Raw genomic sequence first — 27,933 nt, 5'->3', positions numbered from 1 at the left:
TTTTTAGGGGTTTTTTGGTTGTGCTGGATCTTCCGTGTGGCGAGAGCGCTTTCTCTGGTTGCAGAGAGCGGGGGCTCCTCTCGAGTTGTGGTCCACGGGCTTCTCACTGCAGCGGCTTCCCTTGTTGCAGAGCCTGGGCTCTGGGGCACATGGGCTTCAGTAGTTGCAGGATGTGGGCTCAGTAGTTGTGGTGCTAGGGCTTAGTTGCTCCTAGGCACATGACATCTTCCTGGACCAGGGATCAAAGCCGTGTCCCTTGCATCAGAAGGTGGAGTCTTATCCACTGCACCTCCTGGGAAATCCCAAAGAAACAGTTCCTAGTGGGCACAGGGACACCGCCACCACCCCCTGAAAGTACCCACTCATACCCAGCAGAGAGGGAGCAGGTGCTCCCTGGAAGGGGCCAAATGACATGTTTTCCCAGCTGCTGCCTGAGAATCCACTTCTAATCAGCCCAAGTGCAACTGGGCTGAGTGCCATCCCCTTTGGGACAGTGACAGGTCTTGGCATATGCTTACCTGCCGGGAGCCACTAAGAACAAAAGCTTGGACAATCACAGAAGGCTTGGACAATCACAGAAGGCAGAGAGACAACTGGTAGCCCAGGCCAGTCTGATTGATAATATTCAGCCCCTGCACTAGGCCATTCTGTCAAAGCTGAGAGCTGTGTCTATTTCATCTAAGGCACGGAAACGCACACGGAGTCAGAAAAAAAAACGAAGAAACAGGGGAAATGTTCCAAACAAAAGAACAAGATAAATCTCCAGAAACAGATCTTATTTTCATGGAGATAAGTGATTTTCCTGATAGGGCAACAGTCATGCAGAGGCTCACTGAGGTCAGTAGAGCGAAGCAAATACAAGGTGCACCTGCGAGCGATGCGTATACATTTCAACAAAGAGAAACTATTTAAAAGGACCAACCAGAAATCGCAGAGCTGAAGAATACAACAACTGAACAGGAATTTGTAATAGAAAGTTTAGACAGCAGACTAGATCAAGCAGGAGAAAGGGTAAAAAGGACAGTGGAATTCATCCAATCAGAGGCGTATTGGAAGGGTAAAGAATGAGAAAGAATAAAGATACTATAAGAAATTTATGGGGCACACTATTTAATGAAATAGACCCTGAATGCATTATGAAGAGTGAAAGTCTTAGTCACTCAGTAGTGTCCGACTCTTTGCGACCCCATGGACTGTAGCCCACCAGGCTCCTCTGTCTGTGAAATTCTCCAGGCAAGAATACTGGAGTGGGTAAGCCATTCCCTTCTCCGGGGAAACTTCCCAACCCAGGGATTGAACCCAGGTCTCCTGCATTAAAGGCAGATTATTTACAGTCTGAGCCACCAGGGAAGTCCAAATGAAATATTGACATATAACATTTTATATTAAAGGGCACAGTATATTGATGATAAAAGAGAGAGCTCATCACAAAGATATAACATTAGGAAATATTTTTTAACGCTAGTAAATATTTATTCACTCCACACAGGAGCACCTAAATATTTAAAACAAATATTTATGGACCTGAAGGAAGAAACAGATAACCATATAATAACAGCGGGGAATTTCAGCACCTCACTTACAACAATAGATGTATCACCAGACAGAAAATCAATTAGGAAATGTTAGGCCTAAACTCAATGTCGTGTTTTCAGGAAGCAAGCGCTGAGGCCCTAGAGATGTGAGTGCAGGCTTGGGGCTGGGGGTGCACTTGGGGGTCTCGCTGTGCAGAGTGAAAGCAGCAGGACGGCAGAGGAAGGGGCTTCAGTTGCAGCGGGGGGCTCAGCCCGTCCTGTGAGGAGCTCTGGAGCCAGGATGGGCCCTCAGATCTCCTCTGCATCAAGGAGGGCGGGGAGCAGGAATTCACTCCCCCACGCACAGACCCGCCTTTGTCTGTGGACCCCCCGACCCAGCAGGGAGCGTGACACGGGGGAGGAAGCCACTTCTTTCAGCTGAGGGCAGTTCCTGGTTGGAGTCTGTCGCTGAGAGCTGTGCAGCCAACACACCTCGTGGCCAGGGAAATAGTTGTACTGGCCAGGGTCTGAGCACGACTACAATGCACCCTTTGTGCTGCTCAGAGAATGGGGTAACAGTCATGCTGACGTTCACTGAGCTCTTAGAACAATACAAGGTGCATTTACAAGCAATGCATATATGATTTCAGCAAAGAGAAACTACTAAAAAGTACCACCAGAAATCACAGAGCTGGAGAATACAGTAACTGAACAGAAACTTGGATCGAAAGCTTTGAATGCAGACTAGATCAAGCAGGAGAAAGGGTAAAGCAAACTCAAAGACCGGTCAGCAGAATTCATCCAATCAGAGGCGTATTGGAAGGGTAAAGGATGAAACAGAGTAGAGATCCTCCCTGACCGTCAGGAAGAGGCAGGGCTGCAGCCATAATGGGGGGAAGAGGAGCAGGTGGGTGCCCAGGCGATTCGCCGTGCCATCTGTGCCCTCTGGCCCAGCCTGGAGAGCAGATGGTCAAGCTCAGTAGCCGTGACTTTAGACTGGCAGGTGGCCAGGGGCTTGGACCCATCAGGGATGGCCTAGAGGTGCCTGGCTGAGGGTGAGTGCCGGTGAAGCAGACGCCACCTCCAGGCCAGCTGCAGTGCACTGAGCTGCGGTCCCCCACTTACCTTCCTCCTGTGAGCCTTCCTGACAGTCCGTCATGCTGCCAGGGTGGCAGCTCCTCCCCTTGCCCTCCAGCCTCTGGGCGAGCAACATAAAGATGGCTTCAAGTTGAACAGAATTCTCCATATATATCCTGGACTCAGTAGTCGCAGCTCCCAGGCTCCGGAGCGCAGGCGCAATAGTTGCTGCTGTTGGGCTTGGTTGCTCTGCAACACATGGGATCTTCCCAGACCAGGGGTTGAACCTATGTCTCCTGCACTGGCAGGCTAATTCTTTGCCACTGAGCCACCACCACTACTACTACTAAGTTGCTTCAGTCGTGTCCGACTCTGTGCGACCCCATAGACGGCAGCCCACCAGGCTCCCCCGTCCCTGGGATTCTCCAGGCAAGAACACTGGAGTGGCTTGCCATTTCCTTCTCCAAGGCATGAAAGTGAAAAGTGAAAGTGAAGTCACTCAGTCATGTCCGACTCATAGCGACCCCATGGACTGCAGCCCACCAGGCTCCTCCGTCCATGGGATTTTCCAGGCAAGAGTACTGGAGTGGGGTGCCATTGGGGAGCCCTTTTTCTTTTTAAACCCTAATTCTTAAAAAAAAAAAAAAGAAAGAAAGAAAGAAAGAAATCTTAATTTGGCTGCACCAGATCTTAGTTACCGCACGCAGGATCTTTCCATTGCAGCATATGAGATCTAGTCCCCTGACCAGGGATTGAACCCACGCCACCCCTTGCATTGGGAGTAAGGAGTCTTAGCCACTGGAGCGCCAGGCAAGTCCCTTTTATTTAAAAAACTCTAGTTATTTGACTGCGCTGGCTCTCAGTTTTGGCATGTGGGATCTAGTTCCCTGACCAGGAATTGAACCCTGGCCACTGGAGTCTTAGCCACTGGACTGCCAGGGAACTACTCCAGGTTTAACAGAATTCGTGATGTAGTTCGTGGTAGAAGCATTTTTCCCTGTGGAAACCGGAGCCTATGAACCTATGAGGCTCAGAGCTGCACAGACAGAGCTCAGATTCCCAGGTGGGTCCCTGAGAATCGCGGCAAGAGGGGTGGGTCCTGCACCCACCTTTGCCCCCAAGCCCTCAGATTCTACCTGGTGGAGGCACAGTATCGGGTGTGGTTGTCAATTTACGTGGAAACTCAGACAGAAGCAAGGTGTTCAGGGAGGGATGACGGGTTCCCTCTGGGCAGCTCAGCAGAGGTGCTTGGCGGGTAAAGGAAGAGATGCGTAGACCACTTCAGAGGGATGCTCGGCTGAAAAAGACACCAATTTGATTTATCATCTCAGGACCCTGTACTTCAACCCCCAGTTCTATAACCAGAGGCTGAGAGACGTGCCTGCCCTGGAGAAGGAGCTGAGAACAGCCACAGCTCAGAAGGCCTGGATTCCTGGGCGCCCTTTGCCGTCTCACTGCAGGCTTTCCTCCCAGCCGTCCACTGCCGTTCACATAACGTCAGCCTGGGAATTGGGAGACCAGGGTGGGAGATAGGGGTAGATTATTCCCGGAGGTCGGGCCCACAGTTCTCTGGGAGTATAGCTCCTGAATCACTTGTTGGTTTATGTAAAGCAGCTTTCTCAATGCTACTTCATTCAAGTCCTTGACTCTGGATGCAAAGGGTGGCAGACTGTTAGCGCAAGTCCGTGTGCCTGACACACAGTGAGGCTGAACGGGAGCTGGGAGCAGGGAGCGGTTTATTGCAGGGCCCTGCCCCGATGGCTTAGCAGGTAAAGAATCCACCTCCCGTGCAGGAGACACAGGAGATGCGGGTTCCATCCCTGGCTCAGGAAGATACCCCGGAGCAGGAAATGGCAGCCCACCCCAGTATTCTGGCCTGGAAAGTGCTATGGACAAAGGAGCCTGGTGGGCTAGAGTCCATGGGGTCGCAAACAGCTGGACAGGACTGAGCAGGCAGTCACGGCATATAAGGAGACGGGTGGCTCTTGGCCTAGCAGAGACAGGTCGAGCTCCCGGAAAGGTTCCAGCAAAGCACTTTTAAAAGCCTGGTGGAAGAGAAGAGGGTCCTGGGGTCTGTGATCAGTTCATGCCCCGTTCTCTGATTGGCTGATGGCGAGAGAACAAGGTAGGGAGCAGGGGTTACCATCAGTCCTCAGGCTCCAGGGGACCCGGGGCTGTGGGCGCAGGGTCGTCAAGTAGTTAACTTCTTCCCTTTGGTGGAGAGTCTCACATCTGCACAGCTCAGCACCTGCAGTGCGGGAGACCTGGGTTTGATCCCTGGGTTGGAAAGATCCCCTGGTGAAGGGAAAGCCTACCCACTCCAGTATTCTGGCCTGGAAAATTCCATGGACTGTATAGTCAATGGGGTCTCAAAAAGTCGGACATGACTGAGTGACTTTCACTTTCACATCTGGGAAACAACTCAAGAAACTTGGATCAGATACTGTTATCTACTTCAGAGAGGAGTTAGAGTGGAGGGTATGGGGGCCTGTCTAAGGAAGGGCCCCTGGGGTCCTGCTCGGTTACAATCCCCCGCTTTCCTTTCATACTTCTTAACCTTGAGGAGAAAAAGGTTTGAACAAGAGAAGGAATAAAGATTCAGATAAGGAGGTTAATCAGAAACTTGACAGGGATACCCACAGGGTCCTACTTGGTTACGAGATGAGCAGACGCCTGATGACACGTAATGATGATGATGGAACCCTTGAAACGCAGGTGCGTGGTCCGTCTACACCGTCATTCAACAGACAGGTGGGACACAGGCGCTGCAGACAACCCCGAGCCTCTGCGGTGCGTCTCCCACGCACCCCACGTGTTGGCTCTGGGCAGCAGAAATGGCCCTGGGCTGGGACTCAGAGCGGCTATGGGTTCCCGGATTTCCAGGACCGGCACTCACATTCTTCCAGGGGTTCTCCTTCCTTGCCCCTCAGCAAGGCTTGCTGAGCTATAAATAATGGAAAGAGCATGTATGGGAAGTATTTTATGCCTTGTACTGTAAAATGGTACAACTTTGAGGTTTGAGTTTTTTTAAGGTTGAATGATTTAAAAAAAAAAAAAAAAGGTCAGGCATGAGAGAGAGAGAATGGTGTAGGAAATGGCAGCCCACTCCAGTATTCTCACCTGGAAAATCCCACGGACAGAGGAGCCTGGTGGGCTACAGTCTGTGGGCTCGCAAAGAGTTGGACACAACTGAGCAACAAAGAAATAAGTCCTGAATATCCATTGGAAGGACTGATGCTGATGCTGAAGCTCCAGCATTTTGGCCACCTGATGCGAAGAACCGACTCATTTGAAAAGACTCTGATGCTGGGAAAGATTGAAGGCTGGAGGAGAAGGGGACGACAGAGGATGAGATGGTCGGATGGCATCACCGACTCGATGGACACGAGTTTGAACAAGCTCCGGGAGTTGGTGATGGACAGGGAGGCCTGGCGTGCTCCAGTCCCTGGGATTGAAGAGTCAGACACAACTGAGCAACTGAGCACAGAGAGGGAAAAAATGAAAGACAGCGTTGAAAAGCAAATGTGGCACACCTGAGCACGTACACACACACACACACACACACATCCCTCACATACACATTCACTACACACACTGCACTACCCATGCCCACTCACCGCCGCCTGTAGGCACACACACCAGAGACTGTTTCATCTCCTCCTGGCAATTCCGTGGGTTTCCAATTGGAAGAGGGAAAATAGCTGCAGAGCTCCTCTCAGTCACCAGGTGGCGCCAAAGCCTTAAGGGAAATCACACTTTGCAAGAACTGGTAGCCAAAGTGAAGTGACCTGGGGAAAAACCAAGGGTTCACCCCTTTCAGCTGACAACAAGGGCAGGAGAATCAAGACCCGGAAGCAGCATTTCTGGGTGAAGTGCAGACCTGAAAGACTGAGAGCCGGGTCCTGCCTACAATGTAATGAACCCTTTATTCACTGATGGGCTAAGGACGGAAGCGTGGGGGGTGTATATATTGTCATCCGCAGGACAGGAGACAATGGATCACCTGCTCTGTCTGGTCCCCTCTTATCAAAGGAAGCAGCTTCCAAACATGCATGAAGTGTCAGCATGTTGGAGGTGTTTTTTAAAAATATTTATTTGTTTGGCTGTATTGGGTCTTAGTTGGGACACTCAGAACCTGTCGTTGCAGAGCGTGGACCCTCTCGTTTCGGCGTGTGGGCTTAGCTGCTCTGGCGTGTGGGATCTTGGGCCCCCACCAGGGACTGAACCCATGTCCCCCGCATTGCGAGGCAGATTCTTAACCACTGGACGGTCAGACAAGTCCCGTGTCAGCACATTCGAATTGATGGCTGTTGTTTTCTTTTCCAAGTTCACGTTGAATTTCTTTCTGCAGAAATTAAGTGTACATCTCTCATCTGGTGAGCCCTGTCCTGTGAGGAGTCCAAGGCCAAGCAGAATGGCTTTGAAGTCCAATAGGCCTGGTCTTAAGAGTGAGTGTCGGCTGGGACTAGCTGCAGGGGTTGATGGGGGGTCAGCCTGGCTCACGCTGCACAGTCGCTTTGTTAGACACTAGTCTCCGCGCTGCTGGGCAGTCAGTCTGTAGATGTGGTTAACCTCTACCACCAGTTCGCTGACTCATGTCAAATAGATGACCCACAATGTGGGTGGGCCTCATCTAATCACCTGAAGGCCTTGTGATCAGCCCTGTCATAAGGCTCATGAAGCAAAGACTGAGATTTTCCAGATAAGAAGGAATTCAGCCTTGTGATTATAACTTGGAAACTCCTCCTGCATTTCCAGCTTGCCCCACAGATTTTGAACTAACCAGCTCCCACAATCCCATGAGCCAATTCCTTAAAGTAATTCTTCCATATTTTATACATATATATGTACATGTGTACATATATATATGTATATCAGTTCAGTTCAGTTCAGTTGCTCAGTCATGTCCAACTCTTTGCGACCCCATGAACCGCGGCACGCCAGGCCTCCCTGTCCATCACCAACTCCAGGAGTCCACCCAAACCCATGTCCATTGAGTCAATGATGCCATCCAACCATCTCATCCTCTGTCGTCCCCTTCTCCTGCCCTCAATCTTTCCCAGCATCAGGGTCTTTTTCAAATGAGTCAGCTCTTTGCATCAGATGGCCAAAGTACCGGAGTTTCAGCTTCAACATCAGTCCTTCCAGTGAACACCCAGGACTGATCTCCTTTAGTATGGACTGGTTGGGTCTCCTTGCAGTCATGTATATATACATATATATGTGTGTATATATATATCTCTCTCCTATTGTTCTGTGTGTTTAGAGAATGAACCCTCACTGACACATGAGCTGTAGTCATCAGTAAGTGAATTATATGACCTCTCCAAGACATGCTTTCCTCATCGTAACATGATGTTGTAAAACCAAAAGGATTTAATGAATAACGCTTGCTCTGTGCCTAGCGTGGAGCCTGACCAATCACGGTGTACCCTAAGCACGGTATTCTTCCCTCATCCATCCTCATCCTGGCACACACACACCCCCATAAGTTTACATCAGGCTGCAGAGATGAGACGCACACCTCCAAGACAATCTGTGCTAGAGCACACGCACACGCACACACGCACACACGCAATTCCTTGTCTCTGTGCTGGCTGCAATGTATACAGATGTCCTGTCTCAAAGGGTCGTCCACAGGCCAGCTACTAGGGCATCACTCAGGAACATGGCAAGACCTACTGATCCAGGGACTTTCCTGATAGTCCAATGACTGGGCTCTGAGCTCCCAACACAGGGGGGCCAGATTCTGTCCTGTTTTTAAAAATAAATGAATAAATAAATTGTAAAAAACCCTGGTGATCCAGAAACTGGGAGGAGACTGCTGGCTTTGGCGGCGGGAGCTGAGCGAGGGGGGTGGTCTACAGCAACCAGTGTCTGAACAGCCCCGCAGGCACCCCCTCGGGCTGAGAGCCGCTGCTGTGCTGACTTGCCAGCGCTCCAGGGCAGGGACTGCTTTTGTCCGTTGTCTGTGTATTCTCTTTTGTTTACATATTCCCAGTACCTAGAACAGTGCCTGGCACATCGCAGGCATCCACCACATATTTGCTGAATGAAGGGGTTTCTGTGCCAGCTCGACAAAAAAAACCATAACAGTCGGCTTTGTACCAGAATATCTGCACTTTACACAAAGGACAGGCTTGTTCTCTGCTCCAGCTCCCTCTTTGCATCAGGGATGACTCCACATTCCAGCTCCTGTCTGCCTTGATCATTTTAGTCTTGACCGGCCTGAGATCGGTGACCTCAAGACCTCCATCATCCAATATCCAGCTCAGGTTACCTTCCTCACCCGACTGCAGATTTCCCCCATTTGTCAATTCGTGAGACTAGTTAACCACAAAGAACTTTAAAATTCCCATTAAGTGATACCCTCACTAATAATCTGACAGCTTAATATTTAGGCTGTCCTCTTTCCCCACCCATCTCAAAGCATGCTCACAGACATTATTTACCTTCCTTCTGATCCATGAGGTCCCTTGGGGCAGGCAGGGCTGTATAAGATCTAATCCCACGGTGGTGCCTCGTACTGATCATGCTAAGAGCAGAAATCACCTCTGGTGCTGTCATCGTCCAGAATATCCTTCCAGACCAAATGTGACGGCAAGGCCTGGGAAGTCTGGAGCTGAGCGCCGGGAGTGTAGCCTGGCAGCTCTCCCTGTCCAATGCCTGGCGCTCCTTCACATTCTAGCGCCTAAGTGATTTCCTTCTACATACACGTGGAGATAGATATATTCGCAGTATTTACTGATTAAATATGTTTATAATATAAACTAATGCTATGTAAATACACAGCTGCTGTGCTCTGCTCAGTGACATCAGTCATGTCTAACTCTTTGCGATCCCATGAATCGTAGCCCACCAGGCTCCTCTGTCCATGGAATCTCCAGATAAGAATACTGGAGTGGGTTGCCATTTCTTCCTCCAAGGGATCTTCCCGACCCAAGGATCGAACCCCTGTCTCCTGCCTCTCCTGTATTGTAAGTAAATTCTTTACCAGTGAGCCACCAGGGAAGCGCATAAATACATAGATCCCCCACCAAGAAAGAAGTTCAGTTCAGTTCAGTTCAGTTCAGTCATGTCCAACTCTGCGACACCGTGAACCACAACACGCGAGGCCTCCCTGTCCATCACCAACTCCCGGAGTTCACTCAGACTCACGTCCATCGAGTCAGTGATGCCACCCAACCATCTCATCCTCTGTCGTCCCCTTCTCCTCCTGCCCTCAATCTTTCCCAACATCAGGGTCTTTTCAAATGAGTCAGCTCTTCATATCAGGTGGCCGAAGTATTGGAATTTCAGCCTCAACATCAGTCCTTCCAATGAACACCCAGGACTGATCTTCTTTAGGATGGACTGGTTGGATCTCCTTGCAGTCCAAGGGACTCCAAAGAGTCTTCTCCAACACCACAGTTCAAAAAGAGAGAGTAATAAATATTAATAGTTCCAAGAATCTTTGTGCCTAAAAGGGAACCGCAGTGTTCCAACTCACCGGCAGGGGGCGCGCTGCTCACAAGCAGCGCTCTTGGACTAGAACATTTGTCTGCTGAGACCACTACTCTCTGCAGAGGCAGGAGTTTTCAGTTAAAGATGTGGCAAGTGGGTGCTATCTGGGCATTCAGTTTTGATGATAAAGGCAACACTTCACAGTTGGCATTCACCTGAAAACATTCTCATCTGATTCCAGCTAACTAATTTCAGAAATTCATGCCAATCAGATCCTTTTTGGAAAATAGATTTAAATTGACTTTTAGAAGTAGGATATTTGTTGGTGTTCAGTCACTAAGTTGTATCCAACTCTTAGTGGCTTCATAGACTGTAGCCTTCCAAGTTCCTCCATCCATGGGATACTCCAGGCAAGGGTGCTGGAGTGGGTTGCCATGCTCTCCTCCAGGGGGTCTTCCTGAGCCAGGGATAAACCCTCAGCTCCTGCATTGGCAGATGGGTCCTTTACTGCTGAGCCATCAGGGAGGCCCCAGGGTAAACAGATGTCACAGATAAAGCTGGAAAGATGACAATCATGCGAAGAGTCTCTCAAGTTGTTCTGTTGTTCAGCCACTTGGTCGTGTCCAGCTCTTCGAGACCTCATAGACTGCAGCACAGCAGGCTTCCCTGTCCATCACCATCTCCCAGAGCTTGCTCAAATTCACGTCCATTGAGTCAGTGATGCCATCCAACCATCTCATCCTCTGTCGTCCCCTTCTCCTCCTGCCCTCAGTCTTTCCCGGCATCAGGGTCTTTTCCAATGAGTCAGCAGGTTGCATCAGGTGGCCAAAGTATTGGAGCTTCAGCTTTAGCATCAGTCCTTCCAATGAATATTCAGGACTGATTTCCTTTAGGATTGACTGGTTGGAGCTCCTTGCTGTCCAAGGGACTCTCAAGAATCTTCTCCAGCACCAGAGTTTGAAAGCATTATTTCTTCAGCACTCAGCTTTCTTAATGGTCCAACTCTCATATCCATACACGACTACTGGAAAAACCATAGGTTTGACTATACAGACCTTTGCCAGCAAAGTGATGTCTCTGCTTTTTAATACACTCTCTAGGTTTGTTGTAGCTATTCTTCCAAGGAGTAAGCGTCTTTTAATTTCGTGGCTGCAGTTGCCATCTGCAGTGATTTCAGAGCCCAAGACAATGAAATCTGACTCTGCTTTCGCATTTTCAAGTAGCTCTAACTTGCATCTATATCAACAGTGTCTCCTAGGCACAAAATTTAAAATCTCTCTGAGGGCACTTGATTTGCCTGCATTTTTCAAAGGGGATTCCATTGGTCTTTTCAGTTTATACAAACCCCACAGTCTGACAGTGTCACCTCTATAAACACAAGATGAGGTTGGTGATGTTGATGCCTTCGGGGTGCCCCAGGCTCTGTGCTAAGAGCCTGCATGCTTATATTCTTGACTCACAGCCACCGTTGTGAGGTGTGAACTGTGTCCATCACACAGGTGACCAGAGCCTGGGGCTTGGGATCTGTCCATGGTTACACAGCAAGCGAAGAAGGAAGCTGGCATTTGAGCCCAGGGATCAATGCCTCTAAGCCCTGCTCTGAACCACTTCTCAGGATGCAGGCAGCTCTAAGCGTCCACTTGACCATTACCACCTACAAACAAAACCACAGTCACTGCTTGGGCCACAGGCTGTCTGTCATGCCAATAGTTGACCTTGCTGAGATGGATTTTGAAGGTATATATGAATTAGGAGAAACTGCTGATTTTTTAGACATTGACTATGTAAAAAAAAAGGGGTTTCTGTGATAGCTCAGTTGGTAAAGAATCCGCTTGCAATGCAGGAGGCCCTGGTTTGATTCCTGGGTGGGCAAGATTGGCTGGAGAAGGGATAGGCTACCCACTCCAGTATTCTTGGGCTTCCCTGGTGGCTCAGCTGGTAAAGGATCTGCCTGCAAGGCAAGAGACCTGGGTTTGACCCCTGGATTGGGAAGATCCCCTGGAGGAGGGAAAGGCTACCCACTCCAGTATTCTGGCCTGGAGAATTCCATGGACTGTATAGTCTATGGGGTCAAAAAGAGTCGGACACGATTGAGTCACTTTGACTTTCATGTAAGAAGAGAGGCCCATCCCATCCCACGCCTACACGTCCTGCCCCCCACGTGCACTCACGCACTGACCCCCGGTGTGCGGATGAACACAAAGCAGACACGGGTCTGTGCAATGCGCCTAACTCACACTGCCCTGTGGGAGCCACAGTCAAGCTCATGTAGGACGATGGTGCTGAGTCACCTCCTGGCACGCACTGCCAAGTCCCTGCTTTACAGCCTGATGCCTAAAAGCATGAGGGAGGGTGAGTTCATCCAACTAGGCAGGCTCTTAGTCTCAAGCAAGGTGCCTCCCAAGCCTGCCTGTGCCCCACGAACCCCCAGGGCATTGTTATAAATGCCTATTTATTTGGCTGTGCCGGGTCTCAGCTGTGGTATGTGGGACCTTCCGCTGCAGCGCCTGGACTCTCTAGTCGTGGCACACACGCTCAGTAGCTGGGACACTCAGGCTTATTCGCCCCATGGCACATGGGATCTTAGTCCCCCCGCCCAACCAGGGATCGAACCCGCATCTCCTGCATTGCAAGGCAGCTTCGTAACTACTGGACCACCACAGAAGTGCCCACCCCCAGCGCCAACCAGTCACATTTGTGGGCTCCACCCTGGATCCACATCTCCAGGTTGTGAGCACAAGCAAAGGTGTGCGTGTGTGTCTAAATGATGTGATCCCATAGCAGTGGGCACACCCGACCACTGCTAGCGATCATTCCAGAAGGATTTGGACATCGGTACCAAGGATGCTCATAAAGGATGCTGAGCAGGGTGCCAGTGGAGAGGCTCTCGACAGCGCTTCTCCCCCTGGTTGCCTGGACACAGAGAAACCACTAGAAGGTTGGCCCAGCGCTTGCTCCTTGGCTCCCTGACATCAGGTGGGCCTGCAGCAGAGAGCTGGGCCCCTGACTGTCCTGCTTCCGGTGGATCCAGCTGGGTGAAGTGAAAGAAGCAAGAATGACCTTGACACGGGCGTGGAGGCCCCCGAGGGGATTGTGGAGCTCTCGGGGGCTCTGTTCTCCCAATGAGGAAGGCAGGCAGCAGCAGGGGGAGCGGGCTGGGCAGTGAGACAAGCAGAGATGAAAAGGACAAGGAAAAGCCAGCCTCGGCTCTGACAGCCGCGGCCTCACCCACATCCCCTTGAGAGCAGTTGCAGCAGGTCAGGCAGAAGTGAGGACCGGCCGCAGGGCCGTGGGCAGAGAGCCACAGAGCAGGCGGTGGCGGGGGGCGGGGGGCACCGCGGGGCTCCAAAGAGCTGATGTCCGCCCCACGGCCTCAGCCTGTAGAACTGCTCTGTGACCTTGCCACGGCCTTCAGCCCTGGGTCCTCTTTGCTGTTTGCACATCACAGGAAAGGGCTTCCCTCGTGGCTCAGTTGTTAAAGAAGCTGCTGCAATGCAAGAGACCCAGGTTCAATCCCTGAGTCAGGAAGACCCTCTGGAGAAGGAAATGGCAAAACCCACTCCAGTATTCCTGCCTGGAGAACCCCTTGGACAGAGGAGCCTGGTGGCCACAGTCCATGGGATCACAAAGAGTCAGAAACGACTGAGCGTCTGAGCACAGAGCAAATACAAACTATTATACAGAGAATAATCGTTTATCCGACCTTGTTGGATAAACAGCAGCGTTCTGCTTCAAGTGGTTTAGAAACTGCCTTCCGATGCAGGGAACCCGGGTTCAGTCCCTGGTGCAGGAACTAAGATCCCACCTGCCACAGAGCAACCAACCCGCGGAAAACAATGAAGACCAAGTGCAGCCAAAATAAAAAATAATGAATTAAATTTTAAAAGCACTGGCTGCATACCAGGTCTAAATATTAAAAAGCAAAACCAACAAGCTCCGACTGTTTAGCGCAGGGAACTATATTCAGTATCTTTTGATAAACCATAATGGAAAAGAATATGGAAAGAACCTATATGTGTATCTGAGCCCAGCTTTCCTTACAGTCCAACTCTCACATCCATACATGACCACTGGAAAAACCATAGCCTTGACTAGACGGACCTTTGTTGGCAAAGTAATGTCTCTGCTTTTTAATATGCTGTCTAGGTCGGTCATAACTTTTCTTCCAAAGAGTAAGCGTCTTTTAATTTCATGGCTGCGGTCACCATCTGCAGTGATTTTTAAACTACAGTTGATTTATAATATTGTGTTAGTTTCAGATATATGCGTAACTCAAAATGATTGAGTTACGCATATATCAATTGTGTGGTGAGTCTCTCAGCCGTGTCTGATTCTTGTGACTCCAGCCCTCCAGGCTCCTCTGTCCATGGGATTTCCCAGGCAAGAATACTGGAGTGGGTTGCTATTTCCTCTTCCAGGGGATCTTCCCAACCCAGGGATAAAGCCTGTGTCTCCTGCATGTCCTGCGCTGGCAGGTGGATTCTTTACCACTGAGCCAGGGGGGAATCCCTCAATACATGCGCGCGCGCGCGTGTGTGTGTGTGTGTGTGTGTGTGTAGACACATATTCTTTTCCAGATTCTTTTCCATTATAGGCTATTATAAGAGATTGAATATCATTCTCTGCATTATACAGTAAATCTCTGTTGCTTATCTATTTTATACATGACAGGTGTATCTGCCAATCCCTCCCCGCCCCTCTTTCCCCACTGGTGACCGTAAGCTTGTTCTCTGTGTCTGTGAGTCGGCTTCTCTTTTGTAACTAAGCTCATTCATCTCGCTAAGCGTATTTATTCTGTGCTCCGCCCCGGTCATCCCAGTGCCCACGGCTTTTGCGGGTCGGGGTCTGCACTGTTGCGTTTCTGCCACTTTCTCTCGCGGCAGCTTGTTTTCTCCTGTATTTGCTGACTTTTTTTTAAAATTGTGATCCCAGGTTTCTTGGAATTTTATTTGTGTTTTTGTTTGTTTGTTTGTTGAGGTTTGGCTTTTTAAAAGAGCATTACTCTACAGAAAATATTTTTGCTTCAGCTAGGTTCTTGGCTATACTGTCAAATCAACTTTTTGGCATGAGGCTTTTTTAAAGCTTAATCAGGTGGTATGAATTCTTTTCACAGATTTCTGTGCATGGGGCTTGTGTGCATGTATGTAAGCAAAGTAATGGGAAGATCCACCTTCCATCTTGCTCTGGCCCAGGTTCCACCTCTGCTTGTAAAGACCAAGCCCTGGGCACCCTGGGACTAGGCAAACCACCCCAACTTGCTAACATCAGATTCCTCCCTCCCTAAACCAGCAGAATTTTCTCTTTCTCATCCTGAGCTTCAGGGATTTTCCTGACGTTCCCATCAAATCAACCATTTACTTAGCAAAGGCGTCTCTTGCTTGCCTATTTATTCATCAAGAACCTTCAGGTGTATACAGCTGGGAGCAATTACCTTTATCATGCAGTGCACCAGATTGCTGAAAAGCGGCATTTTCAACTTAGTCTTCGGTCAGTGACATTATAAATTTTTCTGATCTTTATGGCCCTAGTAAGCAATTTTAAACCATCACTACAGTATTACAAGCTCCTGGACCTTAACAGGAAAAAAAAAAAAAAAAAGCTAGAGACGTAGGGTCAGGGAAGACATGTACTTGAGATACAAACCTACTTATTAAATCTTGTGACATTCTCATTCATCACAGCTTTATCACTGGGCTGTTGGCCAGGAATAGTCTTTACGTTGTCCCAGAGCCAAAGGAAGTCCTCTGTGACCAGCGGTTGCTTCTTCGTGTTATACTGACTCTGCTTTATTCTAACTATTCGAAAATCACGTGACACCCTCTGAGTTATAAAGGACGTTTACCTTTGTGAAGAGAAGAGCCGATGAAGAGAAAGGAATTGGTCTCACCTCGATGACCACCAGCAGGGATACGCCCTTCTTGGCTTACAGGGTTCGATTCCAGACGACTGTCAAGTTGGCACCTTCATGGGATGCGTCATTTGTTGGTTGACTCAGCTAAAATGTACTGAGTGCCCACTGGGTGCAGGCCACTGTGCCAGACAGACACTGGAGAGGTGAGGAAGACACAGCCATGACCTTGGCCTTGGATGAACTCACTTTCTGTTGGAAGTAACAGAAACATAAATACTCATTACCATGAAACCATTAAATGCTGCATCTGAGATGTAAAGACATCTAAGTGTGGTTATTGTTAAGTCTCTGAGTCATATCCGACTCTTTACGACCCCATGAGCTGTAGCCCACCAGGCTCCTCTGTACATGGGATTCTCCAGGCAAGAGTACTGGAGTGGGTTGCCAATTCCTTCTCCAGGGGATTTTCCTGATCCAGGGAATGAATCTGTGACTCCTGCTTGGCATGCTGATTCTTTACTGCTGAGCCACCAGGGAAGCCCACTTACTTCCCAGTACTTCATTCTTAAAAGACTAAAAACTTAAATATTTCAAAAATATGTAGATTCTGATGATGACATGATACCAGTTGGATTGGTGTCTGGGGTGAAGGATCTACTCGCCAGATTCCGTGCCTGACCTACGCCCCTCCCTGGACGGTGGTTTCAGGGGACGGCTGCTGTACTTACTGAGGCAGACATTTCTGACCACAGCCCTCCCACCCTCTGGCCTTCACTGTCTTCACTCTCACCATGCAGAAAACCTGCCAAGAGGCAGCGGTGCTGGGCGGAGTTTGATCCTCAAAGCGCAAGGCTCTGGGCCAGAGAATCTCTGGTTTGGGTTTCCGTCCTCCAGGTTTCCCAGATCTTTGCATTCAGTCACCCCTGGTACTGTTTTGTACCAGCATCCTGACACCTGGCCCTCGGCTTTTTGACTACTCAGAAGCTTCCTTGGTTTGATATCTGCCTGTCTTCTCCAGGTTACCATGAGGATACACTGAAATGAGGAAATCAAAGTGCAAAAAAATAATGTGCTGTAAATCTATAAAGCTTTATCAATGTTATTATTAGAGTAATATCGGAGTGTTAGAGCATTTTGTATTATACGGTTTCTTTACTAACTTATATTTAAGTCATTTTTTAGTAGTGTCCTAACCTAAAAATGGACTTCCCACCTTCCAGTGCAGGAGATATAAGAGACATGGGTTCGATCCTTGGATCGGGAAGATCCCCTGGAGGAGGGCATAGCAACCCACTCCAGTATTCTTGCCTGGGGAATCCCATGGACAGAGGAGCCTGACAGGCTACAGGCCACAGGTCTACAAAGAGTCAGATGCCACTGAAGCAGCTTAGCCCACAAGCAACCTAAAAATAGGCCTGGGAATGTTTTAAGAGTCATCACAGATTAATAAAATGACTTGCATGTTTGTATTAATTTTAAAGCATAGAAGAAAAATTTTAAATTCCGTAGAGGCCAAGATAGAGGGGTTCTGTTTGGATTACCATTTGAAATATATTTCTAGACCACAGAGTTCTTGTACTGAATCCAAAAATGTCCCAACTCTTTCGCTGCACGTCTCACTCAACACTGAAGCAAGTGAAGAGACTGTAGTGTCTGAACAGACTATCTGCAGCGGCGCCTTTGAAATCCCTCCACCTTTCTGTGGTCTGAGTCAGGGATAAGTCATTCCTCTGACGTGAATGACATTGGCAAGTATTTCCGAGAGCTTGTTGTAGATGCCCAGGTCATTCATAGCATCACTTAATGGGTGTCAGACACTTGCTTTTTCGCTTCTTTAAAGACATTGACCCACTTGATCCTTGGTACAGTGCACTAGATAGGTCAGTTTCCATCTGAGATGGGAACTTTCAGGGAGCTATGCAGTGTTCCCAAACCCGCCTACCCGGGTAGGGATTTGAACCCAGGCAGCTGGCTCCAAGGCCCCGTCTTGACCTCTGGCTGTTCCTGGCTCCTTTCTGCCATCTCCTCAGTCACATCAGCTTCACCTCCCTCTTCCTGCACCGTCTCATCGGCCACCACATTCCTATCCGGGTACAGGAATGCAAGATAGTAAGACGTTGAAGAAAGCTGAAAAGCGAAGATCTTGGAGTCACAGAGACTCTCCTACTTATCTGCTTCGGGCAGTGGTTTAACTTGTCTAGTCCCCGATGTAAAATTAAACGTAGCGCACACGCCCGATGAAACACCTGAGAGAAGGGTTTCAGGGCCTGTCTCACCCTGCCCGCGCATCAGCACCCGAGAGATGTTGTGTATCACAAGCAGTCAAAACAGCACAAAGGACGAGCTCAGACCACAAAGCCACACGGTCTTTTCTTGGCTTGTAAGCACATGCCAAGAAAACCGTGCCGGGGCCTGTCCACCCCTTGTCGAGTGAGTTTCCCTCCGAGCTTCTTGCCCGACCTCCATGTCTAAGAATTTCCAGGACAGCGTCTCAAGGAACCCGTGTCCAGCCCACTATGAAGACCTGACTGTCTCTTCCCCCTGTCGTCTCTCCCCAGGCCTACAGAGTCGATGAGAAGGCGGCAGAGCAGGCCCGGTGGGAGGAAGCCTCCAAAGAAACGATTAAGAAGACCACCAAGCCCTGTCCCCGCTGCCACGTGCCCGTGGAGAAAAACGGTGAGTCTGGGCTGGCCGAAGAGCGCGGCTGCGGTGGGCTCTTCTCGGAGGGCGGCAGAGAAGTCAGATCTACGAGGCTTGCTAGCTGGGGGGCTCAGCACTGGGGCTTTGGGGCCATCTGGCCAGGGTTTGAATCTCAGCACCCACGTCAAGCTTCTTAACCTCCTAAACCACAAGTCCTCGTCTGTAAAATGGAGAAGCTAAACAGAAGCTGCACAACTATAGGATCAGGTGGCAGGACGGATGGCAAATGCTTCCCTGGTGCCGGGTATAGAAAGAGCGCTCAAGAAACACAAACCGCCCTTATATTACTTATTATTAACACTACTGAACTCCCCTGAAGAAAGAAATGGCAACCCACTCCAGTATCCTGGCCTGGAGAATCCCGTGGACAGAAGAGCCTAGCGGAATACAGCCCATAGGGTCACAAAGAACGGGACATGACTAAGTGACTGACATACACAGGGAGCTTCCCAGTCTGCCGTTTCCCCAGAGCGCTCTGATGCTGAGATACTCATCGGCCTGGGGCTGAGAGCTGGCCTGCTGTGAGTGAAACCCCGCCCGCAGCCCCAGGGTGGGCCCTGCAGCCTCTCTCTGCTCTGCTAAGGACTGTAGGGAAAGTCTTTTGTGGGGCTGGAGAAGACTCTTGAGAGTCCCTCGGACTGCAAGGAGATCCAACCAGTCCATCCTAAAGGAGATCAGTCCTGAATGTTTACTGGAAAGACTGGTGCTGAAACTGAAGTTCCAATCCTTCGACCACCTGATGTGAAGAGGTGACTCATTGGAAAAGACCCTGATGCTGGGAGGGATTGAGGGCAGGAAGAGAGGGGACGACAGAGATGAGGGGATGATGAGATGGCTGGATGGCATCTCCGACGTGATGGATATGAATCTGAGCACCCTCTGGGAGATGGTGAGGGACAGCGAAGCCTGGTATGCTGCCGTCCAGGGGTAGACAGGACTGGGCCACTGAATGCCACCAACCGAAGACAACCTGAGAGCACCTCAGGTTAAGTCCTAGAATGTATCCACTGAGTCACCGTTATGCTCTCATGATCTGGAATGTTCCTGGGCCTGCAGTGGCCTGGCCCCAACCTGTAAAGAGAAGACAGCACCAGAATCAGAGGAAAGAGCCTCCCTGGTCCTCACGGACTGAGCAGGGTTGAGAAAGCAGCCCAGGCCCTTTCACCGGAGAGGAGGCGCAGCGCTAAGAAGCACAGGCCGGTATCCTGTCTCGTGGGTCCTTAAAGGACGCAGATGCAACAGTAAGAAACCCGCTCTGCTATTTTCAAAGGTCGGGAACCCTGGCTGTCTATCCCCTGGAGCCCAGAAGGGCACCTGATAAATAAATACCCTGGTAAATGTAAAAGGAGCTAGGAACAGAGAGAGACACATACATAGATACTTCTCTAAAATACGGTAGAGAACATGAGCTGGAGAAAGACCCTGGGGTTAAGAGACCCTGGTGGACATGATGCCTGAGCCCAGAATGAGAATTGGTGTCACGAGGCAAGCAGGCCTCCAGGCAGCCGGCAGGTGCGAGGGCAGCAAGTGTGAAACGTCCACATAGCGCGTGCAAGAAGCCCAGCTCGCTCCTCTATGAGGACGAGACCCCTCGGCTGAAGCAGGTGGGTGCGGTGCAGGGCCTTGTGTGACCCAAGGGGCTTGGACTCGATTCTCTAAGGCAGGGCGCCACTCGAGGGCCTGAGGCCGGAAACCCACGGGCTCAGATCCGCCTTGAGTCAGACCACACCTGCACCCCCAGAAGAAGGACTCGAAGGCGTCAAGTGCTTCCTGACTGTAGCAACGCTTCCTAGTCTGGTTCTTTCTACGGAATATTGTGACGTACCATATACACGGAAAGCGCTGATGTTTCACCTCTAGGCTTTTTTTTTAATGTTCTACAACCGCTTTTAACGTCCACAGAATGCGTGTTCACATTACCGTCTCCAGCTCAGCGTACCCAGGATCCTCGCCGTACACACAGATCTGTCGTTTGGAATCCTGATCGCAGGCACGAGGTCCGGGGCCACGTGTTACAGAATATTCTCGGAATCAATACACGAGCGAAAACCTGGGGCACAGACGAGCGTTCTTTAGCGCCGCAGGGACAGGCAAGCTTTCAAAGAACAAGGCAGAGCTAAGTATATTTAAAAAACAAAAAGGGCACGGAAGGGATCGTTGAGCGAAAAATGCTTCTTTGCAATTTTGCGTAGAGTGTGATCCTGCAGGATGAAGGGAGATGTCTTCTCAAAATTCTGTTTGAATCAACTGGAGATGAATGACTCATGTTTAGAAAGAGTCAGGCAGGGGCCAAAAATCTAACAGACTGAGATTAAGCTGAACTGGATTTAATTTCAAGGAAACCTGATTCTCCCACTGGCTTAGAGGTCACACCTATAGTCTTTTAACCTATGAACTGAAAAGCTGAACCTTTCAGCTAGTTCATGATAGTCTAAACTGTTCTAAAGGCTATCACTACAGCCTAAACAAACCTAGCCTCTATTAGAAAAGCTAGTTTCCTTTGGAAAATTGTAAAGCTCTATAGAACGTAAAGAATCTTTCATTTGAGTTTTAAAAATTAAAGAAAAAAAGAGAAAACATTTTATATAACAGTGGAAAGGGAGAGACAAGTTTTCCACCTAAATGTTTCATATTTAACTGAATTCCTGAAGAGTAGTTTTTCCTTCAGCAAAGCTGTCATGATCATGAGAATTCTCACCATTTTAAACGCAGGCTAAACCTTTGCACTTGCTCCTATAACACCCTTCAACCTCTGGAAGTTCCTTCTTCACTTCTACCAGGTCCATCTCAAACCAGTGAGATCCTGGTTCCATTCCCTGATAATAAGTGTCTGTTGCCCGTTAAATCTGCCTTCAGCTTGTTCCAGAACTTCAGCTCTCTCATTAAATCTGATGGCAGAGTGACCAGCCCAGGCCATGGTGTTGGCTCTGTACAGTTTGGGCTTTCCATGGTTTGAGCATCGGTCAGGAGACAGCATTCTCTAAGAAGAAAGCCAGATTTTCTCCATCCAAATATCCACAAATCATTGTGACACCAGGAACTTCCCCAGTGGCTCAGACAGTAAAGCATTTGCCTACAATGTGGGAGACCTGGGTTCAGTCTCTGGGTTGGGAAGATCTCCTGGAGAAGGAAATGGCAACCCACTCCAGTATTCTTGCCTAGAAAATCCCATGGACAGAGGAACCTGGTAGGCTACAGTCCATGGGGTCGCAAAGAGTTGGACATGACTGAGCAACATTTACTTTTAAGCTGGCAAGATTTTTAGAGTTGGAGTCCCTGACATTTCTCCATTTTATGGGGTCTAAAATATTCCTTCTGTGTTACATACCAGGAAGAAAAGAGAGTTAACAAAATGATTGTCTTCTCTCCTGTTATTTCCTTTTTTCTTATTCTGCTAAGCCCCTGTGACTCCAGTTTCTATAATAAAATCTCACTTTTTAATGCTAGTGCTCAAGGTCCATTAAGATTTTAGTGGAATAGGAAAAATTCTCAAGCTTTCATTCAGCCTCCCTTTAAATTCAGCTAATTTGAATGCATTGCTTAAGCATTCTTTATGATATTCCAGAAAAATTTAAGTGATTATACAGTATTACACTATTATATTATTGAAATCTTAATATTATTGAAATCTTAAGTGCACAGTCAGTAAGTATGTGTTGAAAATACTCAACCCTGTAATTGTGTAATCCTAATTGGAAAATATTAAAAGTATCACAGTGAGTTTTCCCCTTTATTTTCCACATATATAAATGCTTAAATGCCCTTTAAAGCAAACCAAAAACAAGTAGGAAAGTATGGGATTTTAAATACCCTTCAGTTAGCCTAAAACAAATGCCTTTAGTTACATATTCATAAATATTTCATATTAGTGCAAGTTTTCATGCCAAGCTTTTAATATAAAAATGAGACAGCCCTGAAGCAATTATTTGGAAAATTTGGCAAGGAAAAAAAATGGCTTAACAAGATAATTGGTAAAATTAGATAATGGAGCACATTCGATGCTAAGTGAGATTCAAGCAAAGAAACCACGTCTGCCTGGATTGTCTGTGAGATTCGCTCACAAACAGTTCTCTACATACAATTTTATACAAATAACTTTCCTTTCACGTCACAGCAGACTTGCTGTCTGATCCCCAGAAGCAAATAGAGAATGCAGCTAGCAAATTGGGGAGGTGGGGAAATCCCAAAATAAGTCCCCAAATAAGGGACTTTTCATTTCGTACTGGAAAGGCCCTGCTTCCTGAATGAAGGAATGTTGAAATCACACAGATCTCGGCTAAAGCTCTGGCTTCACACTGTTTATTTTTGGCTGTGCCGGGTCTTCCTTGCTGCCGCCGCTCTTTTCTCCAGTTGCTCTAGCTGCAGGGCTTCTCACCACAGTGGCTTCTCCCGGCGCAGCGCCCCGGCTCCAGGGCACATGGGCTTCACTGCTCATGGGCCACAGAGCCCAGGCTCGGTCAGCGGTCGTGTCACACCGGCTCAGTTGCCCCGTGGCATGCGGGGTCTTCCTGGACCACGTCTCCTGCAAACAGGAGGAAACCATGAACCCTGCAGGCGATTCTTTACCCCTGAGCCAGCAGGGAAGCCCTGCCTATACACTTAAAAGTACTCAACCTTGAGAAAATTCTGCAACAGGCAATCCCCTTATTCTCACAAGGTGCTTTCATCTTGGGGGTTTCCCTGGTACCTGGGGTGGTAACAAATGCGTCTGCAATGCAAAGTACATCATGCGAAATGCCGGGCTGCAGGAAGCACAAGCTGGAATCAAGATTGCCGGGAGAAATATCAACAACCTCAGATATGCAGGTGATACCACTCTAATGGCAGAAAATGAAGAGGAACTAAAGAGCCTCTTGATGAGGGTGAAAAAGGAGAGTAAAAAAAGCTGGCTTAAAACTCAGCATTCAAAAAGCTAAGATCATGGCATCTGGTCCCATCACTTCATGGCGAATAGATGGGGAAAAAGTGAAAACAGTGGCAGATTTTGTTTTCTTGGGCTCCAAAATCACTGTAGATGGTGATTGCAGCCATGAAATTAAAAGATGCTTGCTCCTTGGAAGAAAAGCTATGACCAACCTAGACAGCATATTAAAAAGCAGAGACATCACTTTCCTGATAAAAGTTCACATAGTCAAAGCTATGATTTTTCCAGTAGTTATGTATGGATGTGAGAGCTGGACTATAAGGAAGGCTGAGTGCCAAAGAATTGATGCTTTCAAACTGTGGTGTTAGAAAAGACTCTCGAAAGTCCCTTGGACTGCAAGGAGATCAAACCAGTCAATCCTAAGGGAAATCAACCCATTGGAAGGACTGATGCTGAAGCTGAAGCTCCAATACGTTGGCCACCTGATGGGAAGAACCAACTTATTGGAAAAGACCCTGATGCTGGGAAAGATTGAGGGCAGCAGGAGAGGGGGTGATAAAGAGTGAGATGGTTAGATGGCATCACTGACTCAATGGGCATGACACTGAGCAAACTCTGGGAGATAGTGAAGGACAGGGAGGCCTGGCATGCTGCAGTCTATGGGGTCACAGAGAGTCAGACACAACTGAGAGACTAAACAACAACAATCCTCATCTTAAATAAAATTTTGAATAGCACGAAGGACTGTATTCAATATTAAATGCTTTTAAAACAACTGTCCCAACTCCTGTATTATGAATTTTTTCAAGCCAAGTAACACTGAAGAAGTGATTAAAAATTACTCATGGTATATATTAACATTATTATATATTAAATTGCAAAATACATTATTGTATACTTAAAATATTAAATTTACTATATATTTAATTAAGGAATTGACCCCTGGCTGTGAAACACAAAGCATTTGTCTTTAAAACCCATCTCAAGAGAAGTCAGTAAAGTCAGATTTACAAATAAAGTTTGTCCTTGATGAAAGTGGCATGCTTCGATCTCAATCATTTCTTTTCTTAAAAAACATTCATCTTTATTTTGGCTGTGCTGGGTCTCAGTTGCAACACATGGGAATTTTAGTCATGGAACGTGGGATCTGGTTCCCTGTCCAAGGATGGAACCCAGGCTCCCTCCATTGGGAAGCATGGAATCTTAGCCACTGGACAACCAGGGAAGTCCTCATTTAAAAAAAAAAAAAAAAAGATTGTCGTATAATTGATTTACAATGTTGGGTTAGTTTCAGGGGCTAAGTGAACCCGTCTGCTCCAGATTCTTTTCCCATATGGGTTATTCACTCCGTTCTTCATGAAGGTCAGATGTTCAGTCTCTGCCCCTTCCGTTGCTTGCGGTGATTGCACGGGAAGTCATCTGTGGGCACGCGGGCGGGTGTGGGAGTGTCGCCCAGGCGCTCACCCGTGTCCCCTCTCTGCCCGCAGGAGGATGCATGCATATGAAGTGCCCGCAGCCCCAGTGCCAGCTCCAGTGGTGCTGGAACTGCGGCTGCGAGTGGAACCGCGCCTGCATGGGGGACCACTGGTTCGACGTGTAGCTGGAACAGCGGCCGCGCAGGCGCACTCAGCCGCCATCCTGCTGGGAAGTACACGGCGCCCTACTATCTTCTGCTTTTTCCTCTCTCTACACACACACATACACACACACACACACACACACACACACACACACACACACACACACACACACACACACACACGTTTCCAGTTCTTTCCAAAACCACCAAAGCAAGGTTATCGGAGAAGCTCCCAGGATCCCCGTCTCCGGGCCCCTGAGAAACAGCGAAGCCAGTGATGAGTCCCGCCGGAAGTATTCTCAAGCCCCGAAAATGCACTCACAGTCAGAGCACAGAGGACGGTGCCGTTCCCCGTCTGTGTGCGCTGTCATTCTTGATTGAATTCGAGTCAGACTGGATAAGTACATAAAGACGGATTTCTCAATTACCTGCCTTTTACCTTCAGCAAATACTGGGAAGAAGCCTTTGGTGGGGTGGGGAATGATTTTGAGGGACTATTACCTGTGGTTCTTTGTAAGACTGCAGTGGATTCTGAGAACTTCATGCCCGGCTTAAATAGCAACGGACTTATTTAAATCTTCAGGAAGCATGTGTTCCCAAAGAGCCACAGGCAGTAGTCAAAACTATGTGTTTATCCCCAAGAATTCTATATTTATATCTTGCATTAATGAAACATCAACTCTGCATGAATCAGCTTGTCAACTAAGTGAGAAATTATGAAAGTTAATCTGAACATTGAATGCTCAAAATGGATGTATTTGAACATTCACTCCATTTAACTCTCTGCAGCTTTAGAAGTTGTTTTTCTGAAAACATTACAAAATCTAGAATTTGACTTTAAGCATTCATTTTGAGCGTGAAAAATAAGCTCATACGTCTGGCTTCACTGTACATGTGACAAGGGGCCTCTAAAGGAGACACTGTTAGAAATCAGTTCAGTGATGATTCTCAGTGTTAATAAACACGCAGTTTATTAAAGCAGAATCTCTAAGGAAGGAACCTTTCCAGCCCGTCAGAATGAAACCAGGCAGATCGGAAGGGTCATGCTCTTTCTATCTGCCTGGACAACTTTAATTACACTGTTTCATATCAGAGTATATTTTCTTCTGGATCTCTTTCAGATCTGATTCAAATTGCAGTTGTCAAAGCAATAAGACGCACAGGGAAACTGCAACAACAAAAGTGCCTAGAAAGGATAAGGGGGTCACTGCTGACAAATTGTGATGTGGAATCAAAATACAACATAAGTGTAATTAACCAGGTTCAGGGCAACCCGCACGGGGGCTCTGCCCACCCAGTGGGTTACTCAGAGTTCTTTTCTCTACGATTGTAAACTCACAGGAGAGTTTTTCCTCACGTTAGCACAGCTTGAATTGGATTGCTGATCAAGTTTTCATCTTTGTTTTATGCGTCATTCGCAGTACATCAAAGAGAGATGCATTTTCGCTGAATGCCACCAGCCTCCCTCTCCAGGGCACAGTGTGCGGGTGGAACAGTCTCACCGCTGCCTTTTGTTCTCATGGTCCACCTTCTCGGGAAGGTGGTAACAGTCCCTGAGGGTGTGATGACTCTCCTGTGAGCGCAGGGCTTCTTTCGGATGGATTTGGAGACCGGTAGCCAGCCTCATCTTTGTAGAGAGAGCACCAGAAATCCTTGCTGGAGGGAGAGGGCGGGGAAACCTCAGCAAGCTCCCGCAGATGTCCTGTGCCCCCTGTCCCTAAGCGTCCATCCAGGGACTGCCCACCCTGCTCCCTCCCGCGGAGGTCCTGAACCTGGAACGTGATTGGTGGGAGACAGCCCCGTCAGTGGGAAAGGAGTCACGCAGCTTCACTCTGTTGATCCAGCCTCCCCATCATGGCCCCAAGGCTGCTGGCTCCTGTCAGGGTCCCTATGGGTAGCACAGAGATGATGCAGAGCTGGTGTCTCGAGTGAGAAAAAGGCAGGGCACCGGGCTTGAGCCACCCTTGCGGTTGGCTGGCATCAGGGCTCAGCCTAGAACCCACTGGGGGCCCTCCTGCGCGTTACCAGTGGTCCCAGCGGCTCCTTACTCTGACCCCGCAGGACAGTTAGGTGGCTCCCTCTGTCGTGGGGAGCTCCCAGCATTTCATACCCTCCATGGGTCTGAGGTTTAATGATGCTGATGTTATTGCCTGCTCCCCGATTTGCATGGTTTGTTGGGGGTGCCAAGCTGAGCAAGGTTTGCTCCCGCTTGTTCTGGCAGTAGAAGCTCTAGGTCTCTGCTCTTTTCCTGATAGTAGCCTTCTTTTTTTTCTTTTTTTCTTTTTCAAAATAGCATAAATTGATTCTTAAAACAAGTTAAAGGATAAACAGCCACTGTGAATGAGGCTGAATCACAAACCACTATAAATGAACATGTCTGAGCACTGAACGGTGTCACAAAAATCTGAATCTAGCAAAAGAAAAGAAAGTTTTCGCAGAAGAGTCTTTATTTTTTTTCTAAGTTGTGTAAGGAAATACTCGGCAACAATTGTCTAAGGTCATACTCAAATTGTCAATAAAAGAATCAAAAGAGCGTCTGAGTCCATCTTTGAGGGTACGTTGTCCATAAACGCTGAAGGCAGGGGAGGGTGGCCCAGGGTGTGTCTCTCGTGGCCGGAAAGGGTTGCCGAGTGCGCCCGTGGCCATCCTGGTCTCCACCCCGAGCTCCTGACTCGTTCTGGTGGTTTGTCTTCTTTCTAAAGATTGACTTGTTTAGTTCCCTTTGTGCAGTGCGCGTCATTGTTGCTGCGCTCTGGCTTTCTCCAGCTGCGGCGAGGGAGGGCTGCTCTTCCTCGCAGTGGGCAGGCTTCTGGTTTTGTGGCTTTTGTGGCGAAGGGCTTCAGTCGCTGCGGCACATGTGTTCAGCAGCTGCAGTTCCCGAGCTCCAGAGCACGGGCTCAGGGCT

The 27,933-nt window shown here is 48.6% G+C and overlaps 1 protein-coding gene across 3 annotated transcripts in view; it reads left to right on the top strand.

The window, feature by feature from the left end:
- Nucleotides 1-27,561, top strand: part of PRKN (parkin RBR E3 ubiquitin protein ligase) — a 1,230,807-nt gene extending 1,203,246 nt beyond the window's left edge. For all 3 annotated transcript variants that reach the window (XM_027972640.2, XM_060419883.1, XM_027972639.2), the window contains 2 exons: nucleotides 18,444-18,561; nucleotides 24,937-27,561. In XM_027972640.2, coding sequence (XP_027828441.2) covers nucleotides 18,444-18,561; nucleotides 24,937-25,049 — 231 coding nt within the window. In that variant the 3' untranslated portion in view covers nucleotides 25,050-27,561. The remainder of the gene's footprint in view (nucleotides 1-18,443; nucleotides 18,562-24,936) is intronic.
- Nucleotides 27,562-27,933: the final 372 nt, after the last annotated feature.

Source organism: Ovis aries, chromosome 8 (genome assembly GCF_016772045.2).
Source record: "Ovis aries strain OAR_USU_Benz2616 breed Rambouillet chromosome 8, ARS-UI_Ramb_v3.0, whole genome shotgun sequence".
NCBI classification, from domain to species: Eukaryota; Metazoa; Chordata; class Mammalia; order Artiodactyla; family Bovidae; genus Ovis; species Ovis aries.
Note: the sequence above shows the minus strand (reverse complement) of the source record. Positions and strands in the feature narration are given on the sequence as shown.